This window comes from Macaca mulatta, chromosome 16, assembly GCF_049350105.2.
Source record: "Macaca mulatta isolate MMU2019108-1 chromosome 16, T2T-MMU8v2.0, whole genome shotgun sequence".
NCBI lineage: Eukaryota > Metazoa > Chordata > Mammalia > Primates > Cercopithecidae > Macaca > Macaca mulatta.
The window spans coordinates 90,711,670-90,731,326 of record NC_133421.1 but is presented as its reverse complement, the minus strand read 5'-3'; the positions used below and the strand labels follow the sequence as shown (position 1 = coordinate 90,731,326).

Genomic DNA, 19,657 nt, shown 5'->3' with positions numbered 1-19,657 from the left:
CAATGGCACTATTCCCAGAGAAGGTGCTGGAGCTGCCACACTCCAGGTCATGCATGGGTCACCTGGGAGCCAGGGCGTCTCTGCGGACACAAGACCGTGAAGAAAGCACCCACCTGGCAGTCGCCTGGCACTCCGGGAGCCACAGCCAGCCAGGGAGCCAGCCCCTCAGCACGCAGGGATGCTCGGGGCTCCCCCAAGAGGGCTGCAGTTTCAGTAGCCTTAATACCAAAGGCCACTCAGTCATCTGGGGAGGCAGATTCCAGCACTGCATCCCTCCATCTGGGCCATTACCCAGGGCTGCCTGAGCGAGGGCCCGGCCCGGGCTCCTAAGGGGTCTTCCTCGTCTCGCCCTCCCAACCCCTGCAGGGCCCAGCCCAGGTGCTGCCCCCAGAAGCTCTGAGATTGTGTTCTCTGCAAACACTGGCAAGCGTTCTGCTCCCCTCCCCGTCATTTTCCATGAAATTCCCCGAGGACACAGTTCCCAAGGGAATGGAGCCACCAGAAAAGAGGTCAAAGTCTGCGTTACAGATTCTTACAGGGAAGAAAATCAAAACTGCACTTTTTATTCTCACATTTTTAATCAGCAAGGCCAAGGACAAGCGTCCTCCTTTGCCAAGGCAAACACCACTCAGAACTGCAGTTGAGGCGATGCAAGGGCCAAACCAAACAGCTGAGCCGCATCACGGGTGACACTGAGCAGGCCACAGCCCAGCCATTCCAAGAGGCACTGCCAGGGCTCTGCAAGCCGCCAACCCAGGCACAGGAGCGGCCCCGGGAAGGGACGCCAGAGGCAGCCCCGTCCCAGGAGACGACGGAGCTTAGCACTGCCTGGACCGGCTGGACCGGCCCAGGCGTGCACACCGGTGGCTTCAGCGGTCTCCTACTGTGTCTCCATGTGGGCTGAGTTTCTGCCTGGCCGACACTGCCAAGGCTGCCCAACCAGTACCGGCACTACCAAGGCACCTTGAGATCCCCAGTGACAAAGCACAAAAAGGTAACAGCACCAGGACTCAAAGACTCAGCAGTCAGGCACCCAGAGTGGCAGCCGGAGCCACCTATCTACAAAACCAGCCCCGCCCGCGTGCAGCAGCCGTGCAAGCCTGTCGCCAGGGCAGAGCCTTTCCAAAGTGGATCGGCCCTTCAGACACCTCGAGCCTACCGCGCCCAGCCCTGCCAAATCAAATCATCAACCGCCACATCTTCACTTGAGAAAATCACCAATTAACCCACCCGTGGAAGACGAAAGGCAGAACCTGTGTGTTTCACGTGCTCCGGACCTGCTAGTCTGCGTCCACAGGGGCTCAAAGTCCCCAAACACTCAGTCTTAAAGAGTTTTCCTGCCACCCTCCTGCCAACAGATTTCACTCAGACCCGCAGATAAATTACAGCTCCATCTAGGTGAAGGCCGACTACCAGTTAGGAGAGTTTTATTAAGGACGATCACGGGGTCGGTCCCCCAGAGCAAAACCACTCCACGTACCCCCCACCCCGCCACAAGTCTCACCACGAAAGTTCCTGCTTTCTGGTTTCAGTGCAGAAGCAGAGAAAATAGGAAAAAGATTCCGCCGTGGTACTTCTCTTCCACCCTCTGCAATCACGAACAAGTCGTAATGGAACTAATGACTAATAATTTAATAAACCTCCCTCCCTTGACGGCGTGTGCTTCCACAGAGCAACAAGACCAGAACCGTATGCCACAGACTCTGTGAAACCAAACCTAACCGCAGGGCCTGTGCCTTTCCCAAGCCGACTCCTCAGGTCACCCTGAATCCTGTGTACCAGGGGCTCCGACATGGCTTTAGGACTCATCTAGTCGACGGCACCCGCCTTCAGAATCCTTCCAGACGGACGTGGCCCCAACTTCACAAGCTTTATTGAAAGCTGTATTCAAATGCAATCTGCCCCCTGCACTCCAGCTGGAACCAGAGGGGCCACCCCAGAAGCCTCCATCTGGCTCTCCGAAGCCTGAGGGCTAAGAGCGCTTTGCAGGCCCCCCGGCCAGGCACGCCTTGGCTGCCTAACACAATCAGAAACTGTTACTCTGCCGGGCAGGGCGCAATCCGGTTAGGAGGCATGAACCAGCAACTGCCGGGTAAATACCCACTCCACTCAAAGCCCAGCCTGTCACTGAACCTTCAGACAGTTTTGGAACAAAGCACATCTTTGTTGTAAGAGATCGCCTAGGACCCAGGGCCACCCAGGGCAGGGGTTTCTCCTCTGAGAAACTGCCCCTCGGGAGCTGCTGGGCTCAGGCGTGGGGGTCCGGACCGAGAATGGATGCTGAAGAAAGAGGAAATCAAGGCCCTGTTTGTCTATCCCAGCCACAGAAACGACCGGGGAGGGGGCGGCAGCGGAGGCTTCCAGCGATGCTCTGCGCCCCTCGAATGTGAACCTGTCATTTCACAGACGAGAACGTGGACGCCACTCTTAACACATCTGAAGCAAAGGTAGGCACGTCAGCCTCCTACACAATTAGTCTTCTCTCTCCGCGGTTACATAAGATGATGAATTATCCGTCCACCCATCCAGCCTGCCCGCGCTTCGACCTCCCACCTTAGACCCCAGCATCGGCGCCGGGCAGGAGTTGTGGAAAGGGAAAGCCTGTTGAGAAGGAAGTGCCCGAGGCTCGCGCAACCGCGCCTGGAAAAGCCCCACGGTGCCAGCGCGCCAGCCGCGGCCTTCAGGCAGCCCCCACGCCGTCCCGGCGCCGCAGCCCCTGGGCCCGCCGCCCCCGCCGCCCCCGCCGCCCCGGCCCCGCCCGGGTGTGCTACGACCCGGACAGGTCCGAGGGCTCCCGGGGCCCGGAGCGCGGCTCCGTTCCTGCCGACGCCAAGTCAGGCGCGCGGAGAGGAGCGCGGGGCCGAGAAGGGCCGTCGGGGCGGGGAGTGCTCCCTGGGCCTGGGGACGGGCCAGGCCGCGGCGGGCATGGGGTGGGGGCGGCCGGGAGGGGGCGACCACCCGTGAGCTGCCGGCGCCGGGCTCACCACCCCCGCAGCCCGGGGCCTGGGTGGCTGCGCCGGGAAGACCCCCGAAGTCCTAGCCTCCTGGCCCCGCGCGCGGCCCCAGGGCCGCCCTGGTCGGTCGGGCTTGGGCGCGCGGGCGGCGCGGGACCCGGGCGCACCCGGAGTAGGCTCAGCTTGGCGCCGGCGGGGCTCACCTTGTAGACATTTTCCGTGAGCCGGTGCATCTCCTCTGAGCGAGTCAGCGACATGGTCCTGGGTCCCGGCGGCACCACAGACCGGAGCGGGGGCGCGAGCGGCGGCGGCGGCAGCAGCAGCAGAAGCAGCAACACGAAGAGGAAAGCTTACCCGAACCACAGAGCCCGTTGTCCGGCGGCGGCCACTTTTATAGCCGCCTGAGGCCCCGCCCTGCGGCAGTCCCCGCCCCTGCGTCCCGCCCCCGTCGCTCCCGCATCACCGCCCCCGACTACCCGCCCCCGCCCAGCGCTGCCGCTGCTAGGCAACCACCAGGCCCCGCCCCCGCACCGCCCTTTCCATTGGTGGGTTCCGGAGACGGGGGAGGGGGGCGGGATCGCAGGCGGGGCCTGGTGGCCGACTCCAGGCAGCGATTGGTCGGTGGCGGCGTCGATCCTGGGGGAGAAGGGGGAGGTGCGGCGCGCGCTGGGGCCCAGGGAGCAGCCTGAGGGGGGCCCGGCAACAGCCGGGCTGGGGGCGGGGAAGCGGGGGCGGGGTGGCGCAGGAAGAAGGAGCAGAAGGTGCGGGGAGGAGAGCGGGGGGCGCCGGCGGCGAGCGCGCGTGGAGGCGGCACTTCGCGAAGTGGCACTTCGGGGCGGGCGGCTGGCCCGCCGGGTCACGGCCTGGCGCTGCGGGGAGGGGACCCGAGCGGCTCGGACGCAGGACGCCGCGGGCCGGGTTTACAGGTGGGAGAGGCCCCGACCCCACCGCTTCGCCGGTAAGCCCGCCGGGCGGGCGGCGACCCCCCGGCCGGCCTTTCGGGGCAGAGAGGAGAACCCTAGGGGAGGGGGGTGCTGCAGGAGGACCCTGGAGAGAGCTCGGCCCTGGAGTGGAGGACGACTTGGAGAAGCAGGATTTCGGGGGAGCATCATGAGGAGAGGAGTTGGAGGGAGGATCCTGCAGAAGGTGAACTCTGGGGAGGACCCTAGACAGGCAGACAGCGCTTGGGGACTTGGGCCTGGGATTCTGGAGAGGGGAGGACTCTAGGGGAGGAGGGTTGGGGAAGAGGATCTTAGGGGAGGGCCGTGGGAAGGAGGATCTGGAGAGGGGATAAGGGAGTTTCCCATTGGAAGTCCTCGGGACAGGGCGACCCTTAGGGAAGGGGAGGACCCTCGTGCTGGCAGAAGATTCTCGTTGGAGGCAGTTTACTTGGGGGAAGGGGTCTCTGGGGAAGGCAGGGTCGAGGGCAGTAGGAAACGGGGGCCCCGGAGGACTCTCTGGAGGTGGAAAACCCTGGGGGGTGGCGGAACCTCGTAGGAGGAATAGGGGAGTCGGAGCCGCCTCCAGTTTTTAGGAAGGGTCCTGCTTAAGGTTCGTCCCAAGGGGAGATTCTGCGGGGGAAGCTGGCCGAGTTAGCACGTAGGTCTCCCAGTACAATTCCTTTGGAGAAATATTTACATAAATTAGGCTAACGTAGAGGAATTATTTGCTTTACATGTAAAACACCAGATCTGAGCGCTTCCCTTTAATGAAACCTCACACTCTCCCAGCCTCCCATCCCTGGAAAATCAGTCACTCATTCATTCCTTCAACGAGTCAGGCCCCTGGGGGAGACCCAGCTATGTTGGCTGGCCGGCAGACCCCCAGACATCGGCAGGGGCTAGTGCACGGGCTCATGCGGATGGAAAGACCAGGGAAGTAAGATTCAGGAAGCGTTGCCTCCCTCCCACCACAGCCCCGCGCCTCCTCTCCTCCAGCTGAATTTCCTTCCAGCTCTGGCCCTGGCTGCTTCCTTTTTCTTTATTGTCTCCAGTGTTTGGGGGAAGATCCCTGTATATTTATTTTCTAGGATTCTTTTGGTGGCAAATGACAGAAAGCTCGCTCAAACTGGCCCTAACAAATTTACCTGAAGGTAAGAGCATCTCCACTGACCCTGACCCCCTTCTGTCTAGGCCAGCTTCCTGCTGTGCTCTCTGCACCCACCGACCTCACACGCAGCCCTAGAACTGACGTCCACTGGCCTGAACTGGGTCTGGGGCCAACACGGAGCAGGTGGGGGTAGAGCAGCCCTGCTTGCCTGGAGGAAAGTTGAATGGCTGGAACCAAGATGACAGATGGAGGCTGGCAGGCAAACACGGGAGGTCTCCTCACTCCAAGAGGGGAGTCAGCCTGGGGACAGTTCTTCTCCAGGCCCTGCTGCTCCTATCAGCTGCAACACAGCAGAGGTAGGCCCCTCCGGAAAAGCTCCCACGGTCCTGGGTCCCGCTCCAACTTCTAGAAGCTCCCAGCGTTACTTCCTGGGCAGGCCTGCTCATCATCGCGCTACTCCTGTCCAAGGGGATAGTCACGTTCACATTCGGTGACCGACTCAGAGCCCAGCCTGCTTTCCAGGTGGCCAGTGGCTCAGCAGTCTCAGTGCCTGGGCCTGCTCCCTCCACCTGGCAGCTGGGCAAGCGGCTGAATGCGGGCCGGAGGCCTTCCCTGAGAAGAGGGTTATCAGAACACCTGCCATACATGGAGGTGACCAGCTCAGCGCCTGAGAAGACGCACCGCAGCTGATGACAGGCGCAGAGCAGGACGTGGTGAGGTCCTCATACGTAGGAATGGAGAATAAGGGCAAGGAACTCGGTGCCCGCCTGGCATCTGCCCTGCACCAGTGGTCTCCAGGAAGGTCTCCACCGAGGATGTTCCCCGGGCACTCCGTGCTTGCCTTCACCAGCGTCCTGTGAGGCCTTTTGCACTGATGCGGAAGCCTTTCTAAAGGGTGTAGGGGGCTGGGGGGTTGAGTAACAAAGGTTCCAGGAAGAGACAGGCCAGGCTTATGGGCTGGGCATCCAGAGATCGCCCTGACGCCAGCTCCAGGTGGAGTTAGGAGGGCACTCTTGTCCCGACGCATTTTATTTTGGAGGTGTTCACAGACCACCGCCTCTTCCTGTTCCCCTCGACTCTGAGAGTGTGGTGGGGTAGCTGTGGAACCTGACTGCTTGCCTGAAGGTTGGGGAGCGTGGCTAGAAACTGTGGCCCAGACCTGGGATCTCACCCACGCCTCTACGAGACGTCCCGAACTCATCCCATGGACTGAGCGGGGAGGCTTCGCCCTGCCCGCCTCCTCCCAGGAAGGAAGAGCGGAAGAGGTGTCGCCAGCCGCCGAGACTGCCAGCCACCACCCCCTCCCAGATGCTCTGTCCCCACCCAGACCAGGGTCACCTTCTTCCCGCACTGGGGGTGGGGTGGGGTAGGTTTCGCAAATCCAGACTGGGGGGTGGGGGTGGGAGCAGGTTTCTGTAAATGAGCAGCTCATCCAGAGTCACTGAGAAGGAGGCAGACGGAGCCAGTACCCAGCAGGTCTCCTCTCGTGAGCGTCAGCCCTCGCCTGGGCGGGCCGGGGGATCCTCGGCACCCCAGCTCTGAGCCAGGGGTCTGCAGCCAGGGCACCAGCGATGGGCCCTCATGCACACAGGGTGCCGAGTGGGGCCGGAGGCAGGAGTGACTTCAGACAAGAACCTGATGCCACAGCGGGCGACGCGGACCGTGGGTCAGCCAGCACGATGGACCGCTGGGGAGAGGAGGGCTGGAGGCAGAGAGTGGAAGTGTGCAGCCTTCATCAGCTTATTTTTAGTTGAGTTATGTAAGTGGCTTCATCTCAACGTCACATGGGGGGGGGTCTCAGATTTAATTACAGGATGACAGCCTTTGCTTTTCAAGCAAGCTGTTCTCCTGGCAAGCCAGGCGAAGGATTGAGGAGTTTTGCTAAGCAGAAGGAGCCCTTTCCGAGGTGACCACCTAGCAAAACTTGAACCCGCTTTCACTTCCGTCTCCCTCTTCCTGACCAGCCTCAGCCGGCCTCGGCTGAATGTGGCCTGAGAGTAGCCACTTGTGCGCAATCATGGGGACATTTTATGCCTGTCAAGGGAGCTTCCTCTCTCCTCTTCCTCTCCCTCCCACCCTCTGCCTGGCAGCTTTGCCTTCTCTCCAAGAGAAGGGTCCACCCAATCAGAACTCCTCTTCCTTCATTTCATTCCTGGATTAAAGCACTTGTAATCAGTAACCAGAAAGTTCCAGAGCGGGAGAGACCGGAAGGCACTGGAGTGCTGTTGGACAGGCGTCTGGGGCAGAGCCAGGAGGCTGTTCTCTCCCCGCCTGCCCTTGCTTGCTTCCCACTCCGTGCCAGGTGCTGTGGGAGTGGCTGGGCCTGGCTAGGGTCGGCGGGTGAAGCTGTCGGCATGGTGTCCGGAGCACCATTTCTTTGCTTCCTGGATGGGCTGGACGGGCTCCCGGGTTCTTCACCAATGGCAGTAGGGGGTGGGCAGTGCCGAGGGGACATCATCTGGCATAGGCGGGCCCGGGTGCCACTGTGCTAGATGACTGGTTGCTGGGGACAGGTGTCACAGCCTCTCTGAGCCCCTGCTTAGTGGAGGGCAGAGCGTTGTTGGGAGGAGTTCAGGCATAAAGCAACATAAATAGTGCAGAGAATCATCAACAACTGGATGGGACATTCTGAAGAGCTCCCAACGCGACACAGATGGTCACTCCAGAGGCTGACATTTAAAAGGAAGGGGCCCGGCCAGGAGCAGTGGCTCACGCCTGTAATCCCAGCACTTTGGGAGGCTGAGGCAGGTGGATCAACTGGGGTCAGGAGTTCGAAACCAGCCTGGCCAACATGGTGAAACCGCATCTCTGCTAAAAATACAAAAAGGCGTGGTGGTGGGCAGCTGTAATCCCAGCTACTTGGGAGGCTGAGGTAGGAGGATCACTTGAACCCGGGAAGTGGAGGTTGCAGTGAGCCGAGATTGTGCCACTGCACGCCAGCCTGGGCGACAAGAGCAAAATTTCATCTCTAAATAAAGTAAGAGGTGCAGGGAGGGGCCCCAGCTCGTGCCCCTTCTGTGTGGGTTGCACATGGTGACTTCCTTCCAGAGACCACAGTGTGGGAAGTAGGCAAGGCATCTCCACAGTGCAGAGCCCGACCCACTGTCTCAGCCCAGAGGTCAAGGCTGGCACCACCACTGAGAGGTCACGCGGGCAGATGCGACGGGGGTGCCTCCCCACTGGGCTCTTCCTCCCAGACCCATAACCCTTGTCTTAGCATCAGAAAAACACCAGTAGACCGGGCACGGTGGCTCACACCTGTGATCGCAGCACTTTGGGAGGCCGGGGGGCGGGGGGGGATTGTTCAAGACCAGTCTGGGCAAAGTAGTAAGACCCCATCTCTACAAAAAAAATTTTTTTTAATTAGCTGGGCGTGATGGCACATGCATGTGGTCCTAGCTACTCTGGAGGCTGAGGTGGGAGGATCACTTGAGCCCAGGAGGTCAAGGCTGCAGTAAGCCATAATCACACCACTGCACTCCAGCCTTGGTGACAAAGCAAGACCCTGTCTCAAAAAAAGAAAAACATCAGGCAAATTCCAACAGGGGGACACTCTACAAAAAACCAGCTCTCCTCAAAACTGCCCAAGTCATCAAAACTGAGGAAAGTGGGCCGGGCGCAGTGGCTCACGCCTGTAATCCCAGCACTCTGGGAGGCCAAGGCGGGCAGATCACGAGGTCAGGAGTTTGAGATCAGCCTAGCCAACATGGTGAAATACCACCTCTGAAAATACCAAAATTAGCTGGGCATGGTGGCAGGCACCTGTAGTCCCAGCTACTCAGGAGGCTGAGGCAGGAGAATCGCTTGAACCTAGGAGGCAGGGGTTGCAGTGAGCCGAGATGGCGCCACAGCACTCCAACCTGGGTGACAGAGTGAGACTCCGTCTCAAAACAAAACAAAAAAAATACAACCAAGCAAAGTCTGAGAAACTGTCACAGCCTAGAGGAACCTGAAGATAGCTGATCCCTAAATGTCATGTGGGATCCTAGATGGGGTCCTGGGAGAAAAAGAAAACGCTGGAGGGAAACTGAGGAAATATGAGTGAAGTATGGGTTTTAGTTAATAATAACGTAGCAGCATCGAGTCATTGATCGTCATCAGCGCATGGACTGATGCAAGATGTCACCAAAGAGAAAACTGGGCTGGGTGGTGGGGGTATCTTTGTAACCACTGCATGAATGTAAAACATGCTAGAGTTAAGGTTGTCATGGGAGTGGGCAGTGACCTTGCACAAGCCTCCAGTTTGGCCTGCAGGGGTCCGAGCCTGTGCCTCACCCTGGAATCTCGTCCTGGCCCCCAGGTCCCCACTCTCCACTGTGGGGTCAGTGGATGGAGCAGTTGCCCCTGTTGTCTGGTGCTGCTGGTCACGGAGAGCCCCGGGGGCCAGCACCGTGTGGACTGGCCCCTTATCCTGAGGACAGGCATGTGGGCCCGCACCCCTCCCCCCGTCTGTGGCTGCAGCTGGACTGCCCACAGTGGAGCTGAGGCCATGAGGCACGAGGGTCCAGCAGGCGGCTCAGCCCTTCTGCCACCCCAGACGTGGCTCTCGCCTGGCCTCCTTGGCAGATGGTGCCTTGGGTTTGGTGCCCACAACCCAGCGTGGCTCACGGCTGTCCTGCAGCCACAGTGTTGGCCAGACTTCTGGCCTTAGCCAGGGAGGTGCACTGCTGCCTGTCCAGGCATTTGATGTCCCCTCTCTCCTCTTGCAGAGAGTACGTGGCCCGTGACGGGGAGGAAGTTCTGGAGGATGGGCTGAGACCACTGTCTGCAAGGCAGGGAGACCGTGCCTGCTCTTAGCTCCACACCAACAGAGGAGTGTGGGCATGGCCTCTAGGGCCCTTCCTGACCCTGTGTTGCCGTGGTCCAGCCTCAGCCTTCAAAGCGAGGCAGCCTAGAGAGTTCCACAGAGCTTCCCTACAGACCGGGCCAGAAGGGCCGGAGGGGCTGCCTCCTGAGGGTGGTGGGGACAGAGGAGATGTGGCCTCCCTCCAGAGCCTGCCCTGGTGGGGGTGGGCGGGGAGAGGTTCCCCAGCAACAAGCCCCCTTATATAATCCAGCGCACATCGCGTGGCGTGACTCCAGGTGCCTGTGGGAGGCAGCGCGGGGGTGAGCACCGGGGCGCAAGTGAGTCTCAGAGTTTCGCTCCGTACTCCTCCCGCCTTGTTATATGTCAGCGTCATCCGGAGCCTGCCAGCCTGGTCACCCACTTGCTTATTAGAATACATTAGCTGACAATGTGGATTTAAATAACTCGGGCAGGTGAAAGCCTGAAGCTCACCCAGCATAGCTGGGCTCTCCTGCACCGGCCCAGGTGAGGCTGGGGTCTGGGGCTGGAGGAAGGACGTATGTGGCGCAGGGATGAACTGGCCGAGCTGGCTGCTTCAGCCATGCGTCCGGAGCTGGGCAGGTTGGAGGGGGAGGAGGGACACGGGCACCCACGACGCAGCACCACCCCGGGCAGGGGTGGGAGCCCGCCCCAGTCCTGGGCCCATTCGCCATCTTCTGAACCCAGCATGGGGGAATGGCCAGTGACTGGGTGAGCAGGAAGAAGGCACTGAGCAGCCAGGTGAGGGGCAGGTGCACGAGCCCCTCACCTGGGCCCTCTGGGCACTGGGGGCCGTTCTCAGGCTCAACCGCCCTGAGCAAAGACGAAGACGAACTTTGCTTCACGCTCAGTATAATTAGTCTTCATTTACCGCCTGAAATGTTGTCTTTGTTTTCTTATCACTCTGCCTCTTAAATGACTTAAATTGCCTTGAAAGTAATCTAAAAGGTATTTCTGGAGGGAGCAGAGGGAATCTGTTCTTCAGAATCTGAAATTGGAGGACACCTGGAAAACAAGACCTCAGTGTGTTCCCGCAGGTCCCCGCAGACGGGAGACAGGAGAGCTGTACCTGCGGGTGCCGCTTCGCATGCCGTCAGGGAGGGCCCAGACGTTTCCATGCTGCTCGGCGCGGCGCAGATGGCTTCCCTGCCCGGGGCTGGCTGCTTCTAATTTCAGCTGCTGGAGGCTCCGGGCTCTCACTCTCGCTCGCGCTCTCTCTCTCTTTTATTCCATGTTTATTTAAAGCCAGATTTTGAAATGTTGTCTTGGGCCCTAAAATCTCACTTTGTATCTTCTTGCAGCAGATCCTATAAAACCCCACTTAGGTGCCTAGAGGGTGGGGGACTTTGAGGACAGAGTTTCTCCTGCTCACTGCCTAACACTGTGTCCGTAACCACATTCCGATGATTGGTCAGTGTTTTCCCAGTGGAGCAGCCCAGTGTCACGTCCACCCAGACGGAATACAGACGAGCCGGGTGGACGTCATGAATCCAGATCAACGAGCGACAGCATGGCCTTCCCAGTGATATGCAGGAAGCACGCCTGCCCCGGTGCTTGGAGTTGAACTTAGGCAGGGGAGTCTGGGGCTGCCTGCCGTCTCCTGTCTGGGGTGGTGATGCAGTGTGGCCTCTCCTGAGTGGTCCAGACGTGTCCCCCCGGAGGTGGAACAGGGACAGTGTCAGGTGCCCTGGTGCCTCCCCCTTCCCAGCTCTTCCTGGCACTCTGCTTCCTTCTCCTCACCTGAGAGCCACACGCTATTCTCGTCCATCTAGACACCAAGGACATCTGGAAGGGGTCTTCCACCTTAGACCCTAATAGGGGAAGTGCAGCGCAGCTTTCTGGCCGCTCTGACCTGACAGGGCTGCTCCAATGGGGAGGCATGGCCACTTGCACAGATGTTCACTTGCACAGCGTCAGACCACATAGCAGTTGGGGTCCTTTGCCCACTGGCAGTGGGAGCCCACAGTCAGCCTGTGTGCGTGGTAGGTGCTCCGGGAATGTGAGGTCCCTTTCTCTTTGATGAGACGTGACTACTCCCATGTCCCTCTATGACTCGCCTCAGAATGTGCTAGAAGAGCTTTGATGAAAGCGGGATGTCTTGATGAACCGGACAGGGTGAAGGCAAAACTGGCCGAGGGGCCAGGCTGGATGTGTAGGGGGGTAGACACCTGCAGGAATGGAGTTTTCCTAAATAGGTGCTCCTGGAGCCAGTAGTGCTAAGGAAGGAAGGATCTCCCGGGCTTGTCATGCGCAGAGCCGCAGTGCCCCAGCCTAGCCCAGCCACAGAGCCACGCAGCTGCCTCTGGCTAGGGGCTAGGAGACGGGCAGGGCAGGACACAGCCGGGGGCAGTTGCCCCAGGGCTGGCTGGAGATGGCGGCCCTGGCCAAGCCGGTCTCCAGCCAACTTAATACCAGAGCTACCAGGGCCTGGAGAAGGGGTGGCTGCGTTTCTAGTGAGAGCCAAGCAGTTTTCCAAAGCGCGCCGCAAGCTACTGCCAGGGCCTTTATGTTCCAAAGATGTGAGGAGCGTGTCTCAGTGGCTTCGCCGGCACACTTGGCCAGAAAGTAACATGATTTCGAGAAAAAATGATCTGAGTGTTAAGCTTGAGAATATCATTTCCCCCAGCAAGTTCTTTTTCTTCTCACAAAGTTGGAAGACACAGAAATCTCTGCAGAGGTTCATGGAAAACTTTAGCTGTTTCCTAGCTGCCCAGATGAAAAGAATATTCCATCCACTTGGGGAAAACAATTATTCTAAACAGATTCAGGTGGCATTTTACCCCCAGTCCAACTGGTTCCATGTGACCTTTGCAGGCACAGCTCCAAAGCCTAGAGACAAGGCTGGTGTGAAAAGTTGGCTGCTGATCCCTGGAGTCTGCTGCTAATTCTCACCCAGATTTTGAGATTTTCTCTGCGGCTGCAGAAGCCAACAGAGTCCTTTGTGCGGCCTCAGGACTCAGCTTTCAGAGGCCCTGGAGCCAATGGTGTTGGATTCAGCTGTGATTCTTCATTCTTTGGCTCCAGGGAAAACCTTGATTCTGCACAGGATTGCAAAAGCTGAGGCACTCCAGCTAGGACACGGCGTCATTGGAGTGCCCTGATGCATTCCAAGGGAAGTTGAGTTGGTGATTTCCAAGTGGTTTTGGGCAGGGCAGGGTCTCCAAAAGGCTGGAGGTGCTGGAGGAGAGGCTGACTTAGGTTTGCTGGAAGGGGCCCTGCCCTTGTGCGTCAAGCCTGGGAGATTGGACTTGGGACTCAGATGCATTTGGAGTTTGTTTTTGTTTTTGGTCTTTTTCTTTTTTTTGAGACAGAGTCTCGCTCTGTCGCCCAGGCTGGAGTGCAGTGGCACGATCTCGGCTCACTGCGACCTCCATCTCCCGGGTTCCAATGATTCTCCTGCCTCAGCCTCCTGAGTAGCTGGGACTACAGGCGCCCACAACCGCGCCCGGCTAATTTTTTTGTATTTTTAGTAGAGACAGGGTTTCACCGTGTTAGCCAGGATGGTCTCATCTCCTCACCTTGTGATTCGCCTGCCTCGGCCTCCCAAAGTGCTGGGATTACAGGCGTGAGCCACCTCGCCCGGCCAGAGTTGTTTGTTTTGAGACAGGCTCGCGCTCTATCGCTCAGGCTAAAGGGCAGTGATGGGCTCTTGGATCACTGCAGCCTTGAACTCTTGGGCTTAAGGGATCTTCCCACCTCAGCCTCCTGAGTAGTTGGGACTACAGATGCACACCACCATGCCTGGCTAGTTTTTGTGTTTTTTGTAGAGATGGGGTCTCGCTATGTTGCCCAGCTGGTCTTGAACTCCTGAACCTAAGTGATCTGCCTGCTTTGGCCTCCCATCATGCTGGGATTAGAGGCATGAGCCACTGTGTTGGCTGCATTTGGGTTTTATATATTTTTATTTATTTATTTATTTTGAGACAGTCTTGCTCTGTCGCCCAGGCTGGAATGCAGTGGCACGATCTTGGCTCACTGCAACCTTTGCCTCCCAGGTTCAAGCGATTCCTCTGCCTCGGCCTCGCAAGTAGCTGGGATTACAGGCGCCCGTCACCACACCTGGCTAATTTTTGTATTTTTAGTAGAGGAGGCGTTTCACCATGTTGGCCTGGCTGGTCTTGAACTCCTGACCCCAGGCAATCTGCCCAACTCGGCCTCCCAAAGTGCTGGGATTACAGGCATGAGCCACCGCGCCCGGCCGCATTTGGATTTTATAAGCTTTGCTCTGCCGGAGAAGTGGTCCCTGGCGTCACAGCCCCCTCGCCTGATGAGGTTGGAGGGCTCCTTAGGCCCCAACCACTCTGCTCCAGCCAGGGCGGGTGCAGGGCTGGGAGGGCGAGCCACGAACTTGACATCGGTGACCTTCACTGCCACCTGGTGGACAGCCTGGGAGTGGTAGCCTGTGGGCTGGGCGGGCGGAAGGGGTGCAGTGTCCGGGACGAAGGCGGCTGAGCATCATGGAGACCAGCACAGAGGCCACAGCGAGTGGGAGGGGGGTGTGACATCAGGGACAAGGGAGAGGTCACAGACTTGGACAGTGGCCGTCTTGTGCTGGCCCCTGCATCTGGGTGGTTGGCAGGTGGAGCACCAAGATACAGGGTTGATAGGACTAGGCTGGAATCCTGGACTGTCTCTGATCCCGGCAAAGTCACAGAAGCTTATCTTGTCCTGCCCCTGGTCTTTGGAAGGGAGGAATAACACCCTCCTCCTGGGCTGGCGCGGGGAGGAGAAGCTCCCGCGTGTGAAACAGCTCCACCACCAAGCGCCTGCAGACCAGCGGTGTGTTGCACCTGGAACCTGCCGAGGGAACGTGTGGGGAAGGTGTGGCCACCCTGCCAGGCGAGGCTCCACAGGAAATTCACTCCTTATGATGTGCGTTTCAAAGGGCCCTAGGACATCTTTTTCTTAAATTGAGGTAAAATTCACGTAACATAAAATTACCCATTTTAAAGTGTTCTGTTCAGGCCAGTGTGGTGGCGTTCAGCACATTCATGATGGGCGGTGGCAACTCCACCTTGCTCCAAAACATTTTTTGAGACAGAGTCTCACTCTGTTGCCCAGGCTGGAGTGCAGTGGCGTGATCTCGACTCCCTGCAACCTCTGCCTCCCGGGTTCAAGCGATTCTCCCACCTCAGTAGCTGATCCCAAGTAGCTGGGATTACAGGTGCCCGTCATTATGTCTGGCTAATTTTTGTATTTTTAGTAGACACAGGGTTTCGCCATGTCGGTCAGGCTGGTCTTGAACTCCTGACCTCAGGTGATCCACCCGCCTCAGCCTCCCAAAGTTCTGGAATTACAGACATGAGCCACTGTGCCTGGCCCCCAAAACATTTTCATCACCCTAAAAGGAAACCCCAGCCACTGACAACCACTGGCTCTTCCCCCACCCCGGTGGCCCCTTGCCAGCCCCCGGTGGCCCCTCCTCTGCCCCGGTGGCCCCTCGCCAGCCCCTAGTGGCGCCTCCTCTGCCCTGGTGGCCGCTCCCCTGCATCTGTCCTTGGGCACTGGCCCATTCTGGGCATTTCATGGGACTGGAACCATCCAGTGCGTGGCTTCTTGCACTGAGCGTGACGTCCTTGGGTTCACCCACACTGTGGCCTGTGTCAGGACTGCCTGCCTGTCGATGACTGGGTAGCTCTCTATCAGAGGGGTGTTTGACGTTTGGTTTCTCAGTTTGGCAGTGGATGGATACTTGGGTCTGTACCTGGAAGTGGAGTTGCTGGTTCTTATGGAAATTCCACGTTTAGCTTTTTGGGGAACTGCCACACTGGTTTCCACAGTAGCTGCAGCATTTTACCTCCGCCAGCCGGGCATGAGGGTACAGTTCCTCGCAGCCTCACCACACTGGTTTTCTGTGTTTTGTTTTTGTTTTTTTAATTCTAGCCATCCTGAAGGTGTGAGGCAGATCTCCTGGGGGTTTGTTTGTTTGTTTGTTTGTTTGTTTGTTTTTGAGACAGAGTCTCGCTCTGTCCCAGGCTGGAGTGCAGTGCCGCGATCTCGGCTCACGGCAACCTCTGCCTCCTGGGTTCAAGTGATTCTCATGCCTCAGCTTCCAGAGCAGCTGGGATTATAGGTGCCCACACCATGCCAACTAATTTTTGTATTTTTAGTAGAGACAGGGTTTCACCATGTTGGCCAGGCTGGTCTTGAACTCCTGACCTCAGGTGATCCACCCACCTTGGCCTCCCAAAGTGCTGGGAATACAGGCGTGAGCCACCGCGCCCAGCCTCCTGGTGGTTTTGATCTGCATTTCCTGGTGGTGATGGTGTTGAGCGTCTTCTGTGCGCCGCCTTTTTCAAAGAAGCCGGAATTCTCCCCGGAATGTCAATGTCCCCATTCCGTTTCCATTGGGGAAGTGAGCCTGGAGGACGCCGTGGAGTCCACACCCTACACCTGGCTTCCCCTTGGAGGTTTTTGGCCAAAATCTCAGCTCCTTCAGCTACATGGGGCCTCCCTGGACCCAACTCAGGGGCACCTTTTGGCCCAAGGGGAGTTTCAGAAGCAGCGAGGACAGACACAGGTTGGCGGCATCTGCAGGTGGTTGGAGGGGGTGGTGAAATGAGGTTGCCGAGCTGCCAGGCACCCAGGCTATGTCTGTAGGGAGGCCCCACAGTCCCTGCACCCCCTCGACTGCCCAGTGCTCTCTGTGGAGAAACATGACAGACGCGGTTGGATAGAGTACAGTGGATGGACGTCCCCACCTGCTCCCTGCAGACGCTTTGGGTGGAAGCCCAGACTGTCCATGGCTGCCAGGCAGACCATGCTGAGGGATGGTGGCCAGGAGCCAGGGAGCCGGCCCACTCCTGCCCGAGTGACACCCCACAGGTCACAGGACAAATGCCAGGGGCCTCATGGTGTAGAAAGGGACACGGAGGCCTGGAGCACTGAGGGACTTTCCCAAGGCCACGCGGCCGGGCACGGGGAAACTGGGCCTTCCCAGCGCCTCCAAGTTCTCTTCCTGGCCGGAGGCAGCTTCACCCAACAGGCCTGGCAGTCCAGAGTCTGAGACTTCAGTAGTAATGGGGTTTGTTGGCAGGAAACTGGGAGATGAGTAGGTTTCCGGAAAGGCTGGAGAGAACCTGAGAGCTGAAGGGAAACACCGGACCCAGCCTGGCCCAAGGACCAGCCCTTAGTCCAACCGCCGGCCCTGTGCTGGCTGTGGTGCAGCCGCCTCTGCCCCTGGGTGTGGCAGTGACAACTTCCTGCCCGCCCCCCAAATGCAGCTCTCAGTGCTGCCCGCTGCTCCCAACGTGAGGCCCAGCCCCATATGCAGAGTAAACACCTCCAGGGCCATCTCCACCAAACCTCTACGAAGACCACCTCCCACAGCAGGGGCGAGCTGGAACCCCCTGAGCTGATCTCCTGGGGCCTCCCGCGGCCCCTTTAACCAAGCACTGTGGAGCCCAGGCTATCCTGTCCATGACCGCACTGCGGACAGGTGTCCGAGTGTCCGCGAGCACACACTGCTTTCAGGTGATGTCTTTAAACTTTGGAACTCCTAGATGAGCTCGCTCCTCTCAGTAAGCCCCAGGCCTCCTAAGGCCATTTCTCAACGGGAGCCGTGGCCCTGGCATAGGTAGGGTGGAGCTTGACACTCTCCCATGTGGACTCAGATGGCTCCCATATGTGTATTTCTCTCTTTTTTTTGGAGACAGGGTCTTGCTTGTTCTGTCACCCAAGCATGATCTGGGCTCACTGCAGCGTCAACCTCCGGGGCTCAAGCAATCCTCTCGCCTAAGCTTTCTGAGTAGCTGAGACTGCAGGCGTGCACCACCATGCCCAACTAATTTTTTAAAAAGTTTTTTTAGAGATAGGTTCTTGCTGTGTTGCCCAGACCGGTCTTAAATTACTGGGCTCAAGCGATCTTTCTGCCTTGGCCTCCCAAAGTGCTGGGATTTCAGGCATGAGCCACTGTGCCCAGCCCCAAATGTGTATTGCCCAGACCTCTTTGCTAACCACCAGATCTATGGCTCTAACCACCTACCTGACAGTCCCCAAGCAGACCCCCTGCCAGGTCCCAGCCTCGGACCATGGTCCCTCCATATCCCCGCGCATACCGCTGGGAACCTTGGTGTCTCACCCTTTCTGTTTCCTCTTCCTTCACTCTCCTCCCCCGACCCCCTGCCTAGTCCCCATGTCTTGTCAACTTTGAGCTCCCGAATCTTGGGTGACAACAGCAGCTTCACTTACTGGGTGATTCTCAGCATGATAATTGGAACTCGGCCTGACTCACCCAGGATTAAACCTCTGCCTGCTGTCTTGTGCTGAGACCTGCCGTGGCAGGAAAAGTTGGGGTTTGCAGAGATTCTTAAATGTGTTGTGTTATGTAGATTCCAGTTCTCAGTTGAAAAATCTCCATCTTTTAATCTTTCTCCCTTGCTTTCTCCATCTGAACAAAAACACGGCGCTCACAGAGAGTTCGGGGGTTCTCTGCTGCGACTTCCACTCTCTGGCTGAGTGTGCGTCCATTTCCATGGGCTATTTTTTCCTGTTGATTTTAGGCGCTGTGGTCTCTGATTGCTGGATGTCATGCACTGAAGCCTGGAGGCTCCAGATCCCGGGTCAGCAAATTGCAGCGGGGGGCGGCCGCCTGCTTTTGGGAGTGCAGCTTATTGAAACGCAGCCATGCCCGTTTGTTTACAGATATTCCGTGCTTGCGCGTGCCCTACAGCAGCACAGTTCAGTAGGCAGAAGCCACTTCTACTACCCGGCTAAGAAAACATGGGCAGATCCTGCTCTGGATGACGCTGTGTTCCAGCCTGCAGAGAGGGTCCCCCATTTCTTCGGTAAGGAGACCCCCTCGCTCCAATCAGGGACTGAGCTGAGCTGAGGACGAGCTGCCCTTTGGGTGAGCCTGTCTCTGGGTTGCTTGTCTCTAGGAACTAATCCTCCAGGAAATTAACAGAGAGCTGCTGTTGGAAACTGGAGCCCTCCCCTTCCTCAGCCCTGAGCGAGGTAAACAATTCTGCTCTGCCTTCCGGAGGTTTCAAATTAGCTCTTCGACCAGCATCTTCACACAGCTTCCAGTCCTGCCACAGTCTTGAAGAAGAGATCAGCTTTCAAGTCTTCATTCTTGTCAAGATTAGATGCCCCTCGAATCTCCCATGTGTCATTAATCCCAGACGAACAAGCACTCGGGAACTGCGGGCTGCAGATGGTCCGCTTATCCTGCAAAACCCTCCTCTTTTGGGGCTTAACCCCTTTAGTCTTTGTTGCTTCTGCAGCTCTCTGATGCCATTAAAGAGATGATTTTTATATTTTTGCCTGGCCTTTCTAGTTCTTAGTGGGAGCCTTGATCTGCTGCACTCCATCCTACTTGGAAGTAGAAGTCTGTTTTCTCATGTTTAAAATGTTAATTTCAGGTCACGCACAGTGGCTTATGCGTGTAATCCTCGCACTTTAGGAGGCCAAAGTGGGAGGATCACTTGTAAGCTCAGTTCCAGGTGAGCCTAGGAAACATAGGGAGACCTCATCTTAAAGAAAAAAAAAATGGCACGCACCGAGCATGGTGGTGCGTGCCTGTAGTCTCACTTACTTGGGAGGCCAGGGCAGGAGGATCACTTGAGTCCAGGAGTTTGAGGTTACCGTGAGCTATGGTTGCATGACTGCACTCTGGCCTGGGCAACAGAGCAAGACCCTATCTCCAAAAACATAAAGGTAAAATAGGCTGGGTGCAGTGGCTCACATCCATGATCCTAGCACTTTGTCAGGCCAAGGCAGGAAGATTGCTTGAGCCCAGGAGTTCAAGACCAGCCTGGCCAGCATAGTGAGACCCTGTTTCTAAAAAAAATAAATTAGATGGCCATGGTGGCACATACCTGTACTTAGG

The 19,657-nt window shown here is 57.9% G+C and overlaps 2 protein-coding genes across 2 annotated transcripts in view; one reads left to right on the top strand and one right to left on the bottom strand.

Moving 5' to 3' along the window:
* Positions 1–3,317, bottom strand: part of BAIAP2 (BAR/IMD domain containing adaptor protein 2) — a 79,305-nt gene extending 75,988 nt beyond the window's left edge. Inside the window, 3 exon segments of the mRNA XM_077973294.1 lie at positions 1,488–1,568; positions 1,571–1,588; positions 3,158–3,317. Coding sequence (XP_077829420.1) covers positions 1,488–1,568; positions 1,571–1,588; positions 3,158–3,211 — 153 coding nt within the window. The 5' untranslated portion in view covers positions 3,212–3,317.
* Positions 3,210–19,083, top strand: LOC106994152 (uncharacterized). Its single transcript, XM_077971060.1, has 5 exons — positions 3,210–3,327; positions 3,445–3,912; positions 18,330–18,389; positions 18,472–18,614; positions 18,708–19,083. The coding sequence occupies exons 1-4, from the start codon at positions 3,210–3,212 to the stop codon at positions 18,513–18,515; spliced, it is 690 nt and encodes a 229-aa protein (XP_077827186.1). The 3' UTR covers positions 18,516–18,614; positions 18,708–19,083.
* The last annotated feature ends 574 nt before the right edge of the window (positions 19,084–19,657 follow it).

What these genes read in the sequence shown, in the direction of transcription:
- LOC106994152 (XM_077971060.1), top strand. Translation starts at nt 3,210, where the DNA reads ATGGTCCTGGGTCCCGGCGGCACCACAGACCGGAGCGGGGGCGCGAGC. An exon ending in CCCGAACCACAGAGCCCGTT is followed by an intron (nt 3,328 to 3,444) that starts GTCCGGCGGCGG and finishes GCCCCCGCCCAG; the next exon opens with CGCTGCCGCTGCTAGGCAAC. An exon ending in CTGGAGGCTCCAGATCCCGG is followed by an intron (nt 18,390 to 18,471) that starts GTCAGCAAATTG and finishes GTTTGTTTACAG; the next exon opens with ATATTCCGTGCTTGCGCGTG.